Here is a 14663-nt window from a genome sequence, read left to right on the forward strand (position 1 = left end):
ATAGTTATTTATATATTAAATGGATAATCTGAAAATATATACAAGGATGAATGAAAATTACGTTAACGCTACTATTTTTTGACAATAACATTTAGATTGTCCGTAGTATTTGATTATACTTTTGATAGTAAGCAATCAACTTTGTTAAAATAGTCAGTTTTAATATGATTTTTAACTTCATCTTTAGTTAACCATGCAAAATTAGAATATGTATCATTTTCTTGTAAGTCAAACTTACCACCAAGAATATGAGATTTAATGAAAAACGTAATATCACTACCATTATTATTTTCATATGCAGCTACAGGTGTTTTTGAAACAGTCCAAGTGTTAATATTTTTACCACCTAAAGTTCTTAAACCGGTCTCTGCATTTAAATGTAGAAGTGCATCATCTTCTTTCAGTTGGAAAGTTGGGAATTCCCATTCACCTGTCTTATTTTTTAAAAGCAAGTATAACGTACGACTTAATTTTCTTTCTAAACTTGTTAAATCCCCAGTTTCATCTGCTTTAGTAGTTCTTGGATTTGGAACGACCGGTCTGGAAATTTTTTCTAATGATTCATTTATATCTTCTTGTTCCTTAGGTAAAATAACATCTTGCTTACTTCTTCTTTCTCTATTTTGTCTGATATCAGGGATACCTTTGGGATACCAAACACCTGGCTGTTTGCTTACTGGATACTTTTGAGCTTTTAAAAACCTTCTTTCAGCCAATGTACCTTTTCTGAAGTAAAAATAATATGGGAATGTCCACATCAACCTTTTTTCTAGTTCAGACTGATAATTATAATATTTTTTTTCGAATTCCGTTAAATCTGGAGTTACAATAGGAATTCTTGAAAGTATTAGCCCAGAATTGATAACTTTCGTGTTTTCTTTAGAGGCTACAGAAGCCATAGTTCGTATTCCTGATCTTATCATTCTGTTATACGAGCTTAAGGTCTATTTAATGGCTTTTATGCTTTGTAACAACGCCGTAATGTACAATATTTAGCTCAAGTTTTTATTTCATGGTTATTTTTTTAAATCTAGTTAACATCTTCAAATCAGCCTTAATTTTTAGTCGGAAAAAAACGGATAAAATCGGAAATATTAGGATATGATAAAAATGTCACATTTAAAAGTAAAAAGTATAATTAAAAAAAAAAAACGAAATTAAAAAGAGTTACAACGATAGAATATATTATTAAAGTATACATTTCATAGTCTATATAAAATAAGTTAGAAAAAATCCATTTGAAACTGTATCATTTTAAACGAAGAAAAGGAAATCAATATTACAATATAATGGATCGTTAATGTATAGAAAAAAAAGAAATAATATCAAATTATAGAATTAGAAAAACAATATAATGCTGTGCAAGTAGAAGAACTATTACAACCAAATTTATAAATACTTTAGATGTGAAAATGCTAGTTTATGCATGCTGATAATACTCAAATTCTTGCAATTATTGGGGCTGTTGTTGATTTAGCATATTCATCAAAGAATTCAAATGAGCAGTGGGATCAAAATTATTTTGAGGAGGTATCTGTTGCGGTGGATATTGTGGATATTGTTGGTTGTTAGATTGCGGTAGAGGTGGTTGATTATAACCCATTTGTTGGTTACCATATTCATACTGTTGAGGTTGCACTTGTTGTTGTGGATGACCATACATATCTTCTCCGTTATAACCTGACATCATTGGCTCATTTTGAGAACCTTTGCCAGATTTTGGACCGTTTCTACCTGAATCAGTTGGCATTTTCTGTGAAATAGCCTTTGAAGAAACACCTTCACCGACAATGATATCTGGTTCTTCGAAAACCATACCTGGCTGAAGTGGTTGCCCACTAGTACCACCCCATTGTGCACCCACAGACCACTTTCTATCAACATCAGTTAATCTTGACATTGGAATGATACTATAACCATGTTGATAGTCACAACAATCTCTTGGTCCAAAACCGACACCCCAACGAGTTCTTAATGGCTGGGAACCATCTTTATTAAAATTCATCAATACATTTTCAGCTTCACGTCTGGAATACACTTTCACAAATGCATGTTTTCTAACGTTATTTAAGATCAAACTTTGAACTTCAGCATATGGCTTTAAGATATTTGCAATATCCCATTCTTTCATGTTCATTGGGACACCACCTAAAAATAATGTACGACTTAATACTTTAATATGATCTGGCGGCAGAGTAGGATCAAAAGAAATTGGTTTTTGTCTGTAATGTGAGTTTGATGGGACATTCATTTCATTCGGATAGAAATGGTGGTTGTTAATATTTGGAAAATTATTACGTTGCTGTTGTTGCTGTTGTGGTTGAGGTGTAGGAATTTGATCGTTATATCCTCCATATTGATTACCTTGGTGTTGATTATGGAATCCAGAATGTTGTTGGCGATCATGATGACTATTACGTCTTCTACCATGTTGAGGAGGTGACCTAGATCTATTTCTTCTAGATGTGAATCTTTCCCGTTCACGATCACGTCTACTACCATATTCAGTAGTGATATGACGAGCAGAACGTTCCGTATCACGGTCACGAGGTGGAGAGGCAATGTTTCTCTTTTGAATTTGAGATTTGCTACGAGCATCATCATTCAAACCAGATTTGGTTGACAAATCACCCAATTGATAATGCATTTGATTAAGTAATTCTTTTAAAGCTTGAGATTGTTCTTGTTCATCATGAGAAAATATAGTAGATGGAACATCAATACGTGGGAAATGATCAGAAGGCTTCAAGTTATTTATAATATATTTAGCTCTTTCTTGTGAACTTTCTGGCAAAGTGTCTTTATTTATTTGGGTTTCATTATCGTTATTGGAATTATTACTAGAGGACGACGGATTAGGAGTAGCCTTCATGTCATCCATAGAAAAGAATTTTGCTCGAACTGCGTTCAAAACACCTTTTTGGAATAAGCCAGCTCTATCCCATATATCTACCAAACTTCTAATCTTTTCTTTGTGTTCAGCAGTAGTATCTGACAAGGCATCAGATAATAATTCTTGCATAGACTCACCTAAAGTATACAAACCATGTGCACAAGACCCCTTCCTGGCATTAACTTTAATATAGTCATCTCTAGCTCTTGCTTCTTCCAAATAAGCTCTACCGATAGAATCAATTATATACAAAGAACCTAATTTATGGGTTTGAGGACAAGTTTTGGAATAATTTATTATTAATGGAATTAAAGTTTCTTCTTCTTTAACATGTTCAAGTGCATATGAAGTTAATCTTTTAATACGTGAACCAGAAATACCGGTCCTTAAATCTTTAAATGATTCCAAGGTATCTACAAAAGTTTGCTGTGTTTCAGAACTCATATTGTGACGATTAATATTTCGTATGATTGTAAATTCTAAAATGTAATATTTGAAATTTTAAAATAAAAGTGATTAAAAAAATGTAATATTTTGATTATGCTGCCTTTTAAAATTTCGGTTTAGAATGCGTTAGCAAAGTTAATAACAATGACCAGAAGGAAAAAAAAAACAAAAAGAAAATGGATATAAGTTAAGGATATTTCCAATGGTAAAATATAGCTTGTAATTTAATAAAATAAAGATAGCTGATTACTATTATCTTTTCAAACGTACCTCTTGTCTTATGAAATTTTTACGCTACAAAGATTCGAAAAATAACAGTAATAATACTCAATACACTTAAAAACTACAACAAAGCGATACAATTATCTGTGTTAAGAATGAATTCAAATACAATGAAAACGGTTAAAAAATAATAGGGAATAAAATTTGATACTAAAATGATAACCTGTGTTGTTCTTTTTATGTTCCGTTACTGAGAAAATACGTCCGGTAACTTTACGATATATTTGAACAGTAACTTTTATTTTTTACTTACTAATATAGTTACAGGAAATAAAATACAAACGTAAGGACAGTCCGTTATTCTTCACAAAAATAAATAACTATAATTTAAATAAGTACTAGATAAAACAGGTTGGTAATACGTTAAAACTTCGCCTATAATAATATACTGTTAGGTTTTTATAAACACTGTAATCTGTCTTGTCTGGAATCGTATTGTATTATTATTTTGTTTTCTTTTAAAGTGAAGTTTACAACGAAACAAAAAATAAATATCCCGAAAAATACGAGTCCCTTTTATACCTTTCCAAATATTAATTGAAATTAATGAAGAATTTTTGGAGGACCGGGTAATGGAAAAGCTCATCGATTTAAAAGGTTAAAAGAATTAATTATATAAGATTCGAACATATTTTTTGTACAAACTTCTCCAATAATAAGTTTAGATTTCATATTTGAAATTCGAGAATTATTGGAAGATTCACAATTCTGTAATAGACCTGAATGGCATTGTTAAAGATCATCAATTTTTCCTAAATTTAGCTTCTCAGATAAATATGAGTGCGATTTACAAGTTATCGATACAGGGTGTAAGATCTTTTGATTCTAATGAACGTGAGACTATTGAATTTGGAAGTCCCTTAACACTAATAGTGGGATCTAATGGTACTGGGAAAACTACTGTAATAGAATGTTTAAAGTATGCAACGACTGGTGATTTTCCACCAAACAGTAAAGGTGGGGCTTTTGTCCATGATCCAAAGATCATTGGAGAAAAAGATATAAGAGCTCAGGTAAAACTAGCTTTCGTTAGTGCAAACGGTTTGAATATGATTGTTACAAGAAATATGCAATTATTGGTTAAGAGAAGTACACAAACATTTAAGACTTTGGAGGGTCAATTAGTAGCTATCAATAAAGCTGGCGACAGAACTACGCTAAATACGAGATCCACCGACTTAGATGCCCAGGTTCCACAATATATGGGGGTCCCGAAGGCTATTCTTGATTATGTGATATTTTGCCATCAGGAAGATAGCTTATGGCCCCTAAGTGAACCAGCAAACTTGAAAAAGAAGTTTGATGAGATATTCCAAGCAATGAAATTTACGAAGGCGTTAGATTCTTTAAAAGCTATTAAGAAAGATATGAATGTTGACATTAAATTATTAAAACAATCTGTAGAACATTTAAAAGTTGATAAAGATAGAGCCAATGCAATCAAATTAAATATTTCACGTCTACAAGAAAAAAATCAAGAATATCAAGATCAAGTTAAAGACATTGAAGTGAAAATAAAGAAGGTCACTGAAGAGTCTGACATTCTGTTTAAATCAAATCAGGATTTTCAAAAAGTCCTTTCCAAACTAGAAAGCTTAAAGAGAATGGAAGAATCAACATCTGAACAGATTGGTAGGTTAAAATCTTCTTTAGAGATTATTCACCTTCCAAAAGAAGAACTACAAAATATGTTGGATAATTTTTCAGAAACATTATTACAAAATGAAAGGCAAATCGATGAAATTGTTAACCATATTAATAGCTTGAAAACCCAGTCCAATGAAATACAAACAAAATGTAATCAATTAATTAGAAGACAAGGGGAGTTAAAAGCACAGGAAGGTGCTCATGAGCAAAATATAATACAAATTGAATCATTGAAAAAAATTATCTTTGATAACTACGGTTTAGCTGATTCCAATGATAATGCCAATTATGATATATTTTTGAATACCTTGCTAGAATACAAAAATAAACTAATGGAAAATCTCAACAATATCACAACTACTGGCCATATAGAGGCAGAAAGATATAACAAATTATTAACAGATATTGCAAAAGAAACTATGGTTGAATCTCATAAACTAGAATATGGTAATAATGATATTTTAAAATTGGAAGATATACTTCAAAACTTAAATAATAATTTGGAAAATATTAACATAACTGAAGTAGAATATGAGAGGGAAAAAAAAGATTTGCAAAAGTTTCAAGATAAACTTAAAGATTGGGAAAATACAAACGTAATAGTTGATTTAACTCGTCAAATCAAAGATAAAAATATGAGCTTAATTGATATTGAAAATGATTTGGAAAAGATTCAGGATCAAATTTTAAAAACTAATCAAAAAGCAGACTTATTTGCCAAGTTATCCTTTTATAAATCTATCTTGAACGAAAAGAACAAAAATTTGAATTATTTAAATGAAAAACTCTCCTCGGACCTCAAAGTAAAGTCTTGGGATATTGACTTGGAAAATGAACCTGATTTAAACTTCAAAAAATTTTACATCAATCTACAAAAAAATATTGGCCTAACAACCAGAGATTCAAATAAGCTAACGAAAGCAGTTACAGAAGCCTCCCTAAATTTGAGAAATGCTAGACAGGAATATGAAAATTATGAAAAATCTATATCAGAGATTACAAAACAATTAGAAGAAACATTACCTGAAGACTGCACTATTGAGGATTATGATGAACTACTAGAGGAAGCTGAGATTTCATATCGAACTTCATTAGAGAATCTGAAAATGCATCAAACAACACTCGCATTTAATAAAAAGGCCTTAGAAGTTGCACAAAATGATGATTGCTGTTATCTTTGTTCCAGGAAGTTTGAAGATGCTACATTTAGAAGTAAAATTCTAGATGAACTAATCCTCAAAACAGATGCTAAGTTTGAGATATCTTTAAAGGAAACCGTTGAGAATGAAAAAGAATATTTAGAGATACTGAGATCGCTTGAAAAAGATATTTTATCCTTAAAAATTTCAAAGACAAAGTATAATGATATAAATATTTCTTTAACTAAGCTAGAAACAGAAGAAAATGAGGCTAAGAAGAAATTAGATGATTTTGAGAAATCACTCACTGATCTAAAATCTGAAAGAGATTATGCGGAAAATACAATTCGTCCAATAATTGAATCCAAATTAAGATTACAAAATGAAATTAAGCGATCAGAGCATGATGTCAGTCAAATAAGTGATGAATTAATGATTTATGGGACATCATCCGGTAATGTACAAACAGTTGATGAACTAAAAGAAAATCAAAGACTGAAAAATGAACAACTAAAGAATACAAGAAAAGAAATTAACAGTCTTCAAGAAGAAAAAGAAACTAAAACATCTGAATATTCTAATCTATTAAACTTAATTAAGGACCGTACCTACAAAATTGATTCAATAGAAAAGCATATTTCACAAAAGGAAAGAATCCTAGAAGATATTAATAAGAAAGAGAAAGATAAGCAAAATATTAAATTATCTATGGAAAAAGCTAAAGCAGCTTTAAAAAATTTAAAAGAAAGAAAAAAAGCTACTGAGGAAAAAAGTTTATCAATAACTTCCAATAATGAAAATAAGATTAAACAAATGCAAGATGAATTAAATTCATTAACTCGTTATGTTGATAAATTTTCTGATTTAGCTAAACAAATATCCATTTTCACCTCGTCGAAGGATGAAATGAAACATTGCACCGATGAATTAAGAGAGTATCAAGCACAGTTAGAAAACCTCTCTAAAGATATAGATATTCGCAGTGCTGATTTGGATCGTAAAAAGCAAACGTTAAATGATTCAAATAATGAGAGAAAAAATCTAAAACAAAATATTGAATTACTTAATTTACAGTTTGATATCAATACTATCAGGCGAGAGATAAACGAATTGAATTTACAAAATGCAGAGGCTGAAAGAGATAAATATCAACAGGAATCTGCAAGATTAAGGTCTTTATTTGAACAATTAAGTGCTGAAAATGCTGGTAAAATTGGAGAAATGAAACAATTACAAAATCAAATAACGACTTTATCGCAGCAGTTAAGAGTTGATTACAAACATGTTAATGATAAATATCACACTGAATGGGTTCAATTAAAAACCAAATTATTTGTAAATGATGATATTGATACATATTCTTTAGCTTTAGATACAGCTATTATGAAATACCATAGTTTGAAAATGGAAGACATTAATACAACAATTGATGAATTATGGAAAAGAACATACAGTGGTACAGATGTTGACTCTATTAAGATTCGATCTGATGAAGTGAAGAGCACTCAAAAGGGTAAGTCGTATAATTACAGAGTTGTTATGTACAAGCAGGATGCCGAGTTAGATATGCGTGGTAGATGTTCTGCAGGCCAAAAGGTTCTGGCATCAATTATTATAAGACTCGCATTGTCGGAAACTTTTGGTATTAATTGTGGTGTCATCGCTTTGGATGAACCTACAACTAATTTAGATGAGGAAAATATCGAAAGTTTAGCAAGATCATTACATAACATCATTCAAATACGAAAAAATCAAAAAAAATTTTACACGTTAATAGTAATCACCCATGATGAGAAATTTTTGAAGCACATGGATGCAGCCCAATTTACTGATCATTTTTTTAAAATCAAGCGAGATGCAAGACAGAAATCTTTAATCGAATGGGTTGATATCAACAAAGTTGTTGATGAGTAATCATAATATTTTCTGTAAATTAATTTTTTACTTTTGCGACCATATAAATTGTCATGTTTTATATTTATAAAATGTTATATAATATGATATTAAAATAATAATAATATACAAAAAAGAATGACTAAACACTTTTGGAAGTCAAAAAAATAAAATAAAACAAATCAATATATAAATTCCACTTGTACAAAGCTATTCAATAATGAAAGATTGTATTTTATTATACTTTTAAATGCAAATTGAAAATGTTTAGAGCTAGATGTTTATTAACGTCTTGGACCCTTACTTCTTTTAGTCAATTCTGGTAATTTAAATGGTACTTTCAAAGTAGCAACTTTGTATGAAGCAGCAGAACTCTTTGGAATACCAAAAACTTCGGCTTGAGTAACAGTACAACCTTTCACAATAGCACCAATTGTTCTGAATAAAGTGGCTAACTTCGAAGGTTTTAAATTTAATTCTTGAGCTAGTGGAGAAACTTCTACCAAAAAGTTATCTAAATGTAAAATTATAACTAAAATGTAACATAATAATTTATCTTCATTCTGTGGATCAATAAAATAAGATTGATCCTTCTTTCTACCCGTCAGACTCGATCTTGAGATAGTGAATCTGTCTAAAATACCATCAACTAAAACTTCTGGTGGTGAATTTAATTTTTCTAATAACTTGGTTTTATTATTAATTCTTTTATTTGCATTGATACCCATTAACAATGATAAATAGTATAATAGTTGTAATTTAGGTAATTGAGAAGGTTCTTGAAATATAGATAATTTTTTAGCCAAATATTTGGAGTCGGTGTATGGTAATAATTCCAATTTCTTTTCTGGGTCCTGTTCTTTTAGGATTGGGCCAGCACGAATAAAATTCCATTCTCTCTTGGGTATTATATTATGAATTGGATAAATTTGTTCCACGTCAGTAGCATCCAAATTAGCCAATGGAGTTGGTCTATAAGCTGATCCAGATTCTTCTAATTCTGCTCTTGTTGGTAAATCTTTTGAAGCAGCTTTAACTGTGCCAACAATATCAACGGCAGAATCAGCTAATTTATCAGCATCAATACGATTTCTTTCTAAATCAGAAATAGCCTTCTTAGCCTTTTTGGTACCAAAAGCTTGACCTAATGCATTTCTCAATGTAGAAACTCTTTCATTACTTTGACTTTTGATCTTTGGACCTGCCAAGTGCTTCTTTGATTTGGAACTAACTTTAGAAATAATGACTGGAGCTTTGTATAATTCAATTTTATTTTTTTCAGAATTAAAAACACCCACCAAATATTGATTAGAACCGATTGAATTAGAATCAGTGGTACCATCATATTCTAATCTTTCATTTTCTCCATGTAATAAATATTCATTGTTTTTTTTATTTTTATATAAATTAAAAGTAGTTTCAGTTGGAGCTCTAAAATCTTTAAAAAAACTAGCAATAGCTACTGAAGGTTGGTCTTGAACTTTTTCAATTTCAACTTCATTGAACGATCTTTTTTTACTTTCTGACATAATATTCGATTTGTCTTGGAGATATTTAATTTCAAAACTTAAGTATAAAGACTATATATTCATTACTTTATTCAATTAATCTAATATATAATCTTGAATAATTTTTCATTGTAAATCCGATGAGCTCTGTTAGAAAAAAAAAAATTTTGAAAAAAAAAACTTACCCGGAAAATTAAGGGCATCCAATAAAATTATAAGTTATTATGTATATATATATTTGTTTTACTTCATAAGGAGTAAATCTATTAAAGTTACATTATCTTATTAAGGATAATCATCTGAAATAAATTTTAAATTTTTGAAATTCAGTTAGTTTTTTTTTTCTGTGCATATTTGAAACAATAATTTTTGGCATATATACAAAGATAAGACTCCTAGAGAATTGTAAAATAAATCTCTTGTACAAGATCTTTTTATTATTGAATTGTAGTTACAAAGAAGAACCATACTCATAAACTGCTAATTTTTGAGATCTTTTATTATTAATTTTATTAATAACTCTTTCGTTACTATTAGTAATATTTCCAAATTAATAGATTCGGACAAAATTAGCGCCATCTAATATAAGCCAAAAAAAACGTCTTGAATGAACTTTATTATTTTTAAATCATTTACTGACTACTAGTTTCATATGAAAAATATCTCAAATGTCTCTATTATCTCATTATGAAATATTAGGTATTGATAGTGATGCCACAGAATCTGATATTAAACGTGCTTATAAGGAAAAGTTGTTAGCTATTCATCCAGATAAAATCAAAAATAATGCGAAGGCAAAAGCAAACACAAATGAAAATATAACTGGAAACGAAAATAAATCTCCAATAAGTGTAAATCACATTCAAGATGCTTATAAAATCCTTGTTGACTCTAAAAGTCGGCAACAATATGATAAAGAATTAGAAGAGCAATTTAAAAAAATGGGATTCTTTAATAATGGAGATGGAGTTGAAGAAATTTCATTAGATGAATTTGAATGGAATGAGAAAAATGAATATCGTTTAAATTGTCCAAGATGTAAGCAAGTTGACGGGTTTGAGTTTGATGAAGATGCTTTGGAAGAGTATGGGTATCAAAAACGTGATAGTTGCGAATATTTGATGATGATACAGTGCAACTCATGCAGTTTATGGATCAAGGTTGCTTACGAAATGGTTTAATATTTTCATATTTTAAAATACAACAAATTAATTGAATAAATATATAATTAATTTAAAAGAAATAAACTTATACAGAAAAATAGTCATTAAACATAACGACAGATTAGAATAGAAAAAAAAAAAAAAAAAATGAAAAATTAAATGAGAAGAAAAAAAAATTATCAAGAGTGAATTATATAACGTCCAGAATTAGGAATCAAACATTTCCCATGAAGTGCAGCAGATAAGAATGTTTTTATGAACAATGTAGGATAATTTATATCACAACGTGAATAAATTTGTTTTGTTTAATTAATTGCGTTCTATTTATTTTTGTTTTTATTAAATTAATGTCTGATATTTTTTTGTTTTTTTTTTGGTTATTATTTTATTTTGTAATATTATTATATAAATCAACTTTATCAAATTTTGACTTTTTATACGGTTGTTACTACTTTAACATCATTTGACTCTGATTGACGATCTTTTTCTCTTTGTAATTCTGCCTTTCTTAACGATACAAAGGCTTTGGCCATAGAAGTTAAATCACTCATTAAACTAACATGACCTACATGTGTTGCTATACGAGCTTCCACTGGGAACCCAATCTTTTCGGGTAATAACCAATGTTCATGGACTACACCATCACCAGCACCATAATAGAAATCATTATATATCCCATCTTTAATATCTTGCAAACCACAAACTTTGGCACCTCTTACAGTAGGGATTTTATTACCAAAGACAATGACTAATGGAGGATAATTTTTTTCAGGATTATATGCCAAACTTTCATGGAAATTTTTAGTTCTTATTAAAACATTTTTCAAATATTTCACAGAATCATCATAGGATGTAACAAATTCATTTTCATCAATGGGGGCTTCCACATAATGATTATCAGAAGAATTTGATATTGGATTAACAGATTTAATAATTGGAATTGGGTTTAATGTCTTTAATATTTTAGGAGTTGTTAAATGATGAGGAGGATGATGATGATTATGTGGATCTGATGGATTTTGCTTATTAGGGTTACCTTTTAGTGAATCTTCAAAGTCTTTTCTCCTTTTAGACACCAAAGGTGATAACCCATATTCAATCCAAACATTTGGATCGTAGAAATCTAAATCAAATCTATTTCTACCTGTCTTATCAACAAATAATCTACCATCCATTGGTAAAAAGGAAAATGAAGATCTCATAAAAAAGTTAGCTTCTTTACTTAAGATAGTCTTATTTAAAAGAATTTCATCACCAAATCGAATTGGGCCCAAAACATTTGGACATTGATTTGGACAACCAACATATACGATACCTCTAATCAATTCAGTGTGATCTTGTAATACTTTATGAGTTATCATCCCACCCATGGAATGTGCCACGACATATACACCTTTTTTCACAGTTTGTTTATCATATAATTTTTGCAGTGTTTCTGCTAATTGAACAGCTACTAAATCTAAAGAGAGTCTCCAATCATAACCGAAATCTTCCACATGAACTTTTTTATTTAGACTTAATTTATGAATTAATCTTTTGGAGATATCTACTGGACCGCAATGAGTTAACATACCATCAGGTTTTATTTTGGATTGGATATCAATTTCATCAATATCTCTTGGACCAATAATTAAATTAACATCATTTGATAAATTTAAACTTGCCTCTAATGGTACCCATAACCTTTTATGAGTCTTTACATCTCTTAAAACAGAACCACGATAACCACCAAGAATTACCACATCGCCTTCCAATTCATCAAATATATGATTTACTTCGTCAAATCGATAACCATCCGCGGACATAGCATTTGGATCCTCAACAATATTTTTAATTGAATGTTTTAAAGTATCTAATTGGAAAGTTTTCTTAAATGCAGCATTTCTTACATTCGTAATACCTTTTTCATCATCGAAAAGTGCCAATTCCTCCAACGAAGTAATGGAATTTTGTCTAATTAATTTATGCTTAATTTCTTGTTTCGATTCTGTGATGATCTCATCAGTAGAAATCATTGTACTACTAGTGGCGTCAGTACTTATAGAAATATTAGACTCGACATTGACGACGTTAGAAGAAGACTCTATACTTCGGCCACTACTGGTGGTACTACTAACAATGCTATTCGTACGAGTACCGCTAGCTTCAGGTGGTGAAGATTCTTTATGCTTAGATTTCACCTTACTAAATTTCTCTGCCACAGTAGGAAATTTGGGGAATGTGCTTTTCTTTCTTGATTCTGTAGAGGCAGTACCTCCAAATGGCATAGAGAATGTAAAGATTTTATGTGATTGTGGTGGTGGCAGTACTTCTAGTTCTGTGTTGACATCCTGTAACGATATTTCATCTGGAGCAATATCCTCATAACATGATTTACGAACATTTAAAACAGGTCTCTGTGGACTTAAAAAAGTTTTCAATTTGGAGGGCTGTTTCGAAGCTGAATCTTCAGAAGTGGTAGTTGCTGCACTCATCGATTTGGATTTCAATGGCTGAGATGTTACAGAATGATGGTGATGGTGCGCTATACCAGGGGTTGTATGGTTAGAGTATGTAGTGTTATTAGTAGTGATTGTGTTCAAATCTTCCACAGTCTCATGTGGATGCTTGTTATTATTACTATGACGATGATGATGATGATGATGATGATGATGACGAACTGTAGTTCCACCAATCAATTCTGTGGCAGCCCTTGTATACGAATCTTCTGTCGAAACAGATGAAACTCTTGACGGAGTATGGTCTATCACCAAATTAACGCTCTCCTGATCTCTAGCAAGATCCGAATCGACTGTCGAGGTGTTTTGCTGTCTCATAAAACGCTTTTTCTGGTCGCTCATAATTTTTATTTCAGTAAAAAGCTCCACACAGTGTGCTAACTTTGACGTCCCTAAATAAAAAACAAAAGAAAAGAAGGCCTTTTAGTCTAATCTAATTACAGGTAGATAACTTCTTGGTAAATTTCTATTTCTGTTATTACGACTACTACAATAGTAATCAATACGTTATTATTAAATTTTTTGTTATATGAGAATCCTTCTCATTAGTTTTTTTTTTCCCTCATTGGACCTGTTGCAGATCCCAGATCACAAAAATTTGTTCCCTTATATACTCTTTGACCCCTGAGGGGTACTTTCGCTTATCTATAGTTGCCTCCGAAACGGCTATTTTATTTATCTATTTTTTTGCCTTAATCAAGCTGAGTCAGCTTTACATAGAATGGAGAATAGCCAACCCTAGGGTTCTTCTAAATTATAATATAGGGTTTCGGAAAACTGTGTTAGAATTGGAAAAAGGCACGTGTCTTTTCCAAATTTGGAAATTTCAATATAATGGAAAATGAGGGGTCCTTTTTTAATTAGTTTTTTTCTTTTTTCGGCATTTTGCTTTTTTAGGAAAATAAGGTCCAGTTAGGGTTCTGTACGATCTTAGGGTTATGTTTGAAAGCCCTAAATCCGGGTAATAGCATTTCGAAATTCAGCAATTTTGACGCGAAAACTTTTTTTCTTTTTTTTTTTTTTATTTCAGTGAAAAACTCTCAATAATGGGCTTGAATAATTGGATATTCTATTATTTTCTATTTAGTTAAATGAACAATTATTTTATATATATCAAGAAATTAGAAATTAAAAAAAAAAAAAAAAATTAAATAATTGATTCATCATCTTTAATATATTCTTTTAATACTTAT

The 14663-nt window shown here is 30.2% G+C and overlaps 6 protein-coding genes across 6 annotated transcripts; 2 read left to right on the forward strand and 4 right to left on the reverse strand.

The window, feature by feature from the left end:
- Positions 1 to 113: 113 nt before the first annotated feature.
- On the reverse strand, positions 114 to 923 carry MRPL17 (mitochondrial 54S ribosomal protein mL46; the record flags this gene model as incomplete). The annotated part of the gene is made up of 1 exon (XM_004177834.1): positions 114 to 923. One exon carries the CDS (start codon positions 921 to 923, stop codon positions 114 to 116), a length of 810 nt encoding a protein of 269 aa, XP_004177882.1.
- Positions 924 to 1453: 530 nt separating this feature from the next.
- NRD1 (Nrd1 complex RNA-binding subunit) lies at positions 1454 to 3337 on the reverse strand (the record flags this gene model as incomplete). Its single annotated transcript, XM_004177835.1, has 1 exon — positions 1454 to 3337. The coding sequence occupies one exon, from the start codon at positions 3335 to 3337 to the stop codon at positions 1454 to 1456; it is 1884 nt and encodes a 627-aa protein (XP_004177883.1).
- Positions 3338 to 4398: 1061 nt separating this feature from the next.
- Positions 4399 to 8322, forward strand: RAD50 (MRX complex DNA-binding subunit; the record flags this gene model as incomplete). Its single annotated transcript, XM_004177836.1, has 1 exon — positions 4399 to 8322. One exon carries the CDS (start codon positions 4399 to 4401, stop codon positions 8320 to 8322), a length of 3924 nt encoding a protein of 1307 aa, XP_004177884.1.
- Positions 8323 to 8585: 263 nt separating this feature from the next.
- On the reverse strand, positions 8586 to 9830 carry RPA49 (DNA-directed RNA polymerase I subunit RPA49; the record flags this gene model as incomplete). Its single annotated transcript, XM_004177837.1, has 1 exon — positions 8586 to 9830. The coding sequence occupies one exon, from the start codon at positions 9828 to 9830 to the stop codon at positions 8586 to 8588; it is 1245 nt and encodes a 414-aa protein (XP_004177885.1).
- Positions 9831 to 10477: 647 nt separating this feature from the next.
- On the forward strand, positions 10478 to 10990 carry JJJ3 (Jjj3p; the record flags this gene model as incomplete). Its single annotated transcript, XM_004177838.1, has 1 exon — positions 10478 to 10990. The coding sequence occupies one exon, from the start codon at positions 10478 to 10480 to the stop codon at positions 10988 to 10990; it is 513 nt and encodes a 170-aa protein (XP_004177886.1).
- A 416-nt stretch (positions 10991 to 11406) lies between these two features.
- Positions 11407 to 13812, reverse strand: TBLA0A05750 (uncharacterized protein; the record flags this gene model as incomplete). The annotated part of the gene is made up of 1 exon (XM_004177839.1): positions 11407 to 13812. The coding sequence occupies one exon, from the start codon at positions 13810 to 13812 to the stop codon at positions 11407 to 11409; it is 2406 nt and encodes an 801-aa protein (XP_004177887.1).
- Between the last annotated feature and the right edge of the window lie 851 nt (positions 13813 to 14663).

The sequence above is a fragment of the Henningerozyma blattae genome, chromosome 1 (genome assembly GCF_000315915.1).
Source record: "Henningerozyma blattae CBS 6284 chromosome 1, complete genome".
NCBI lineage: Eukaryota > Fungi > Ascomycota > Saccharomycetes > Saccharomycetales > Saccharomycetaceae > Henningerozyma > Henningerozyma blattae.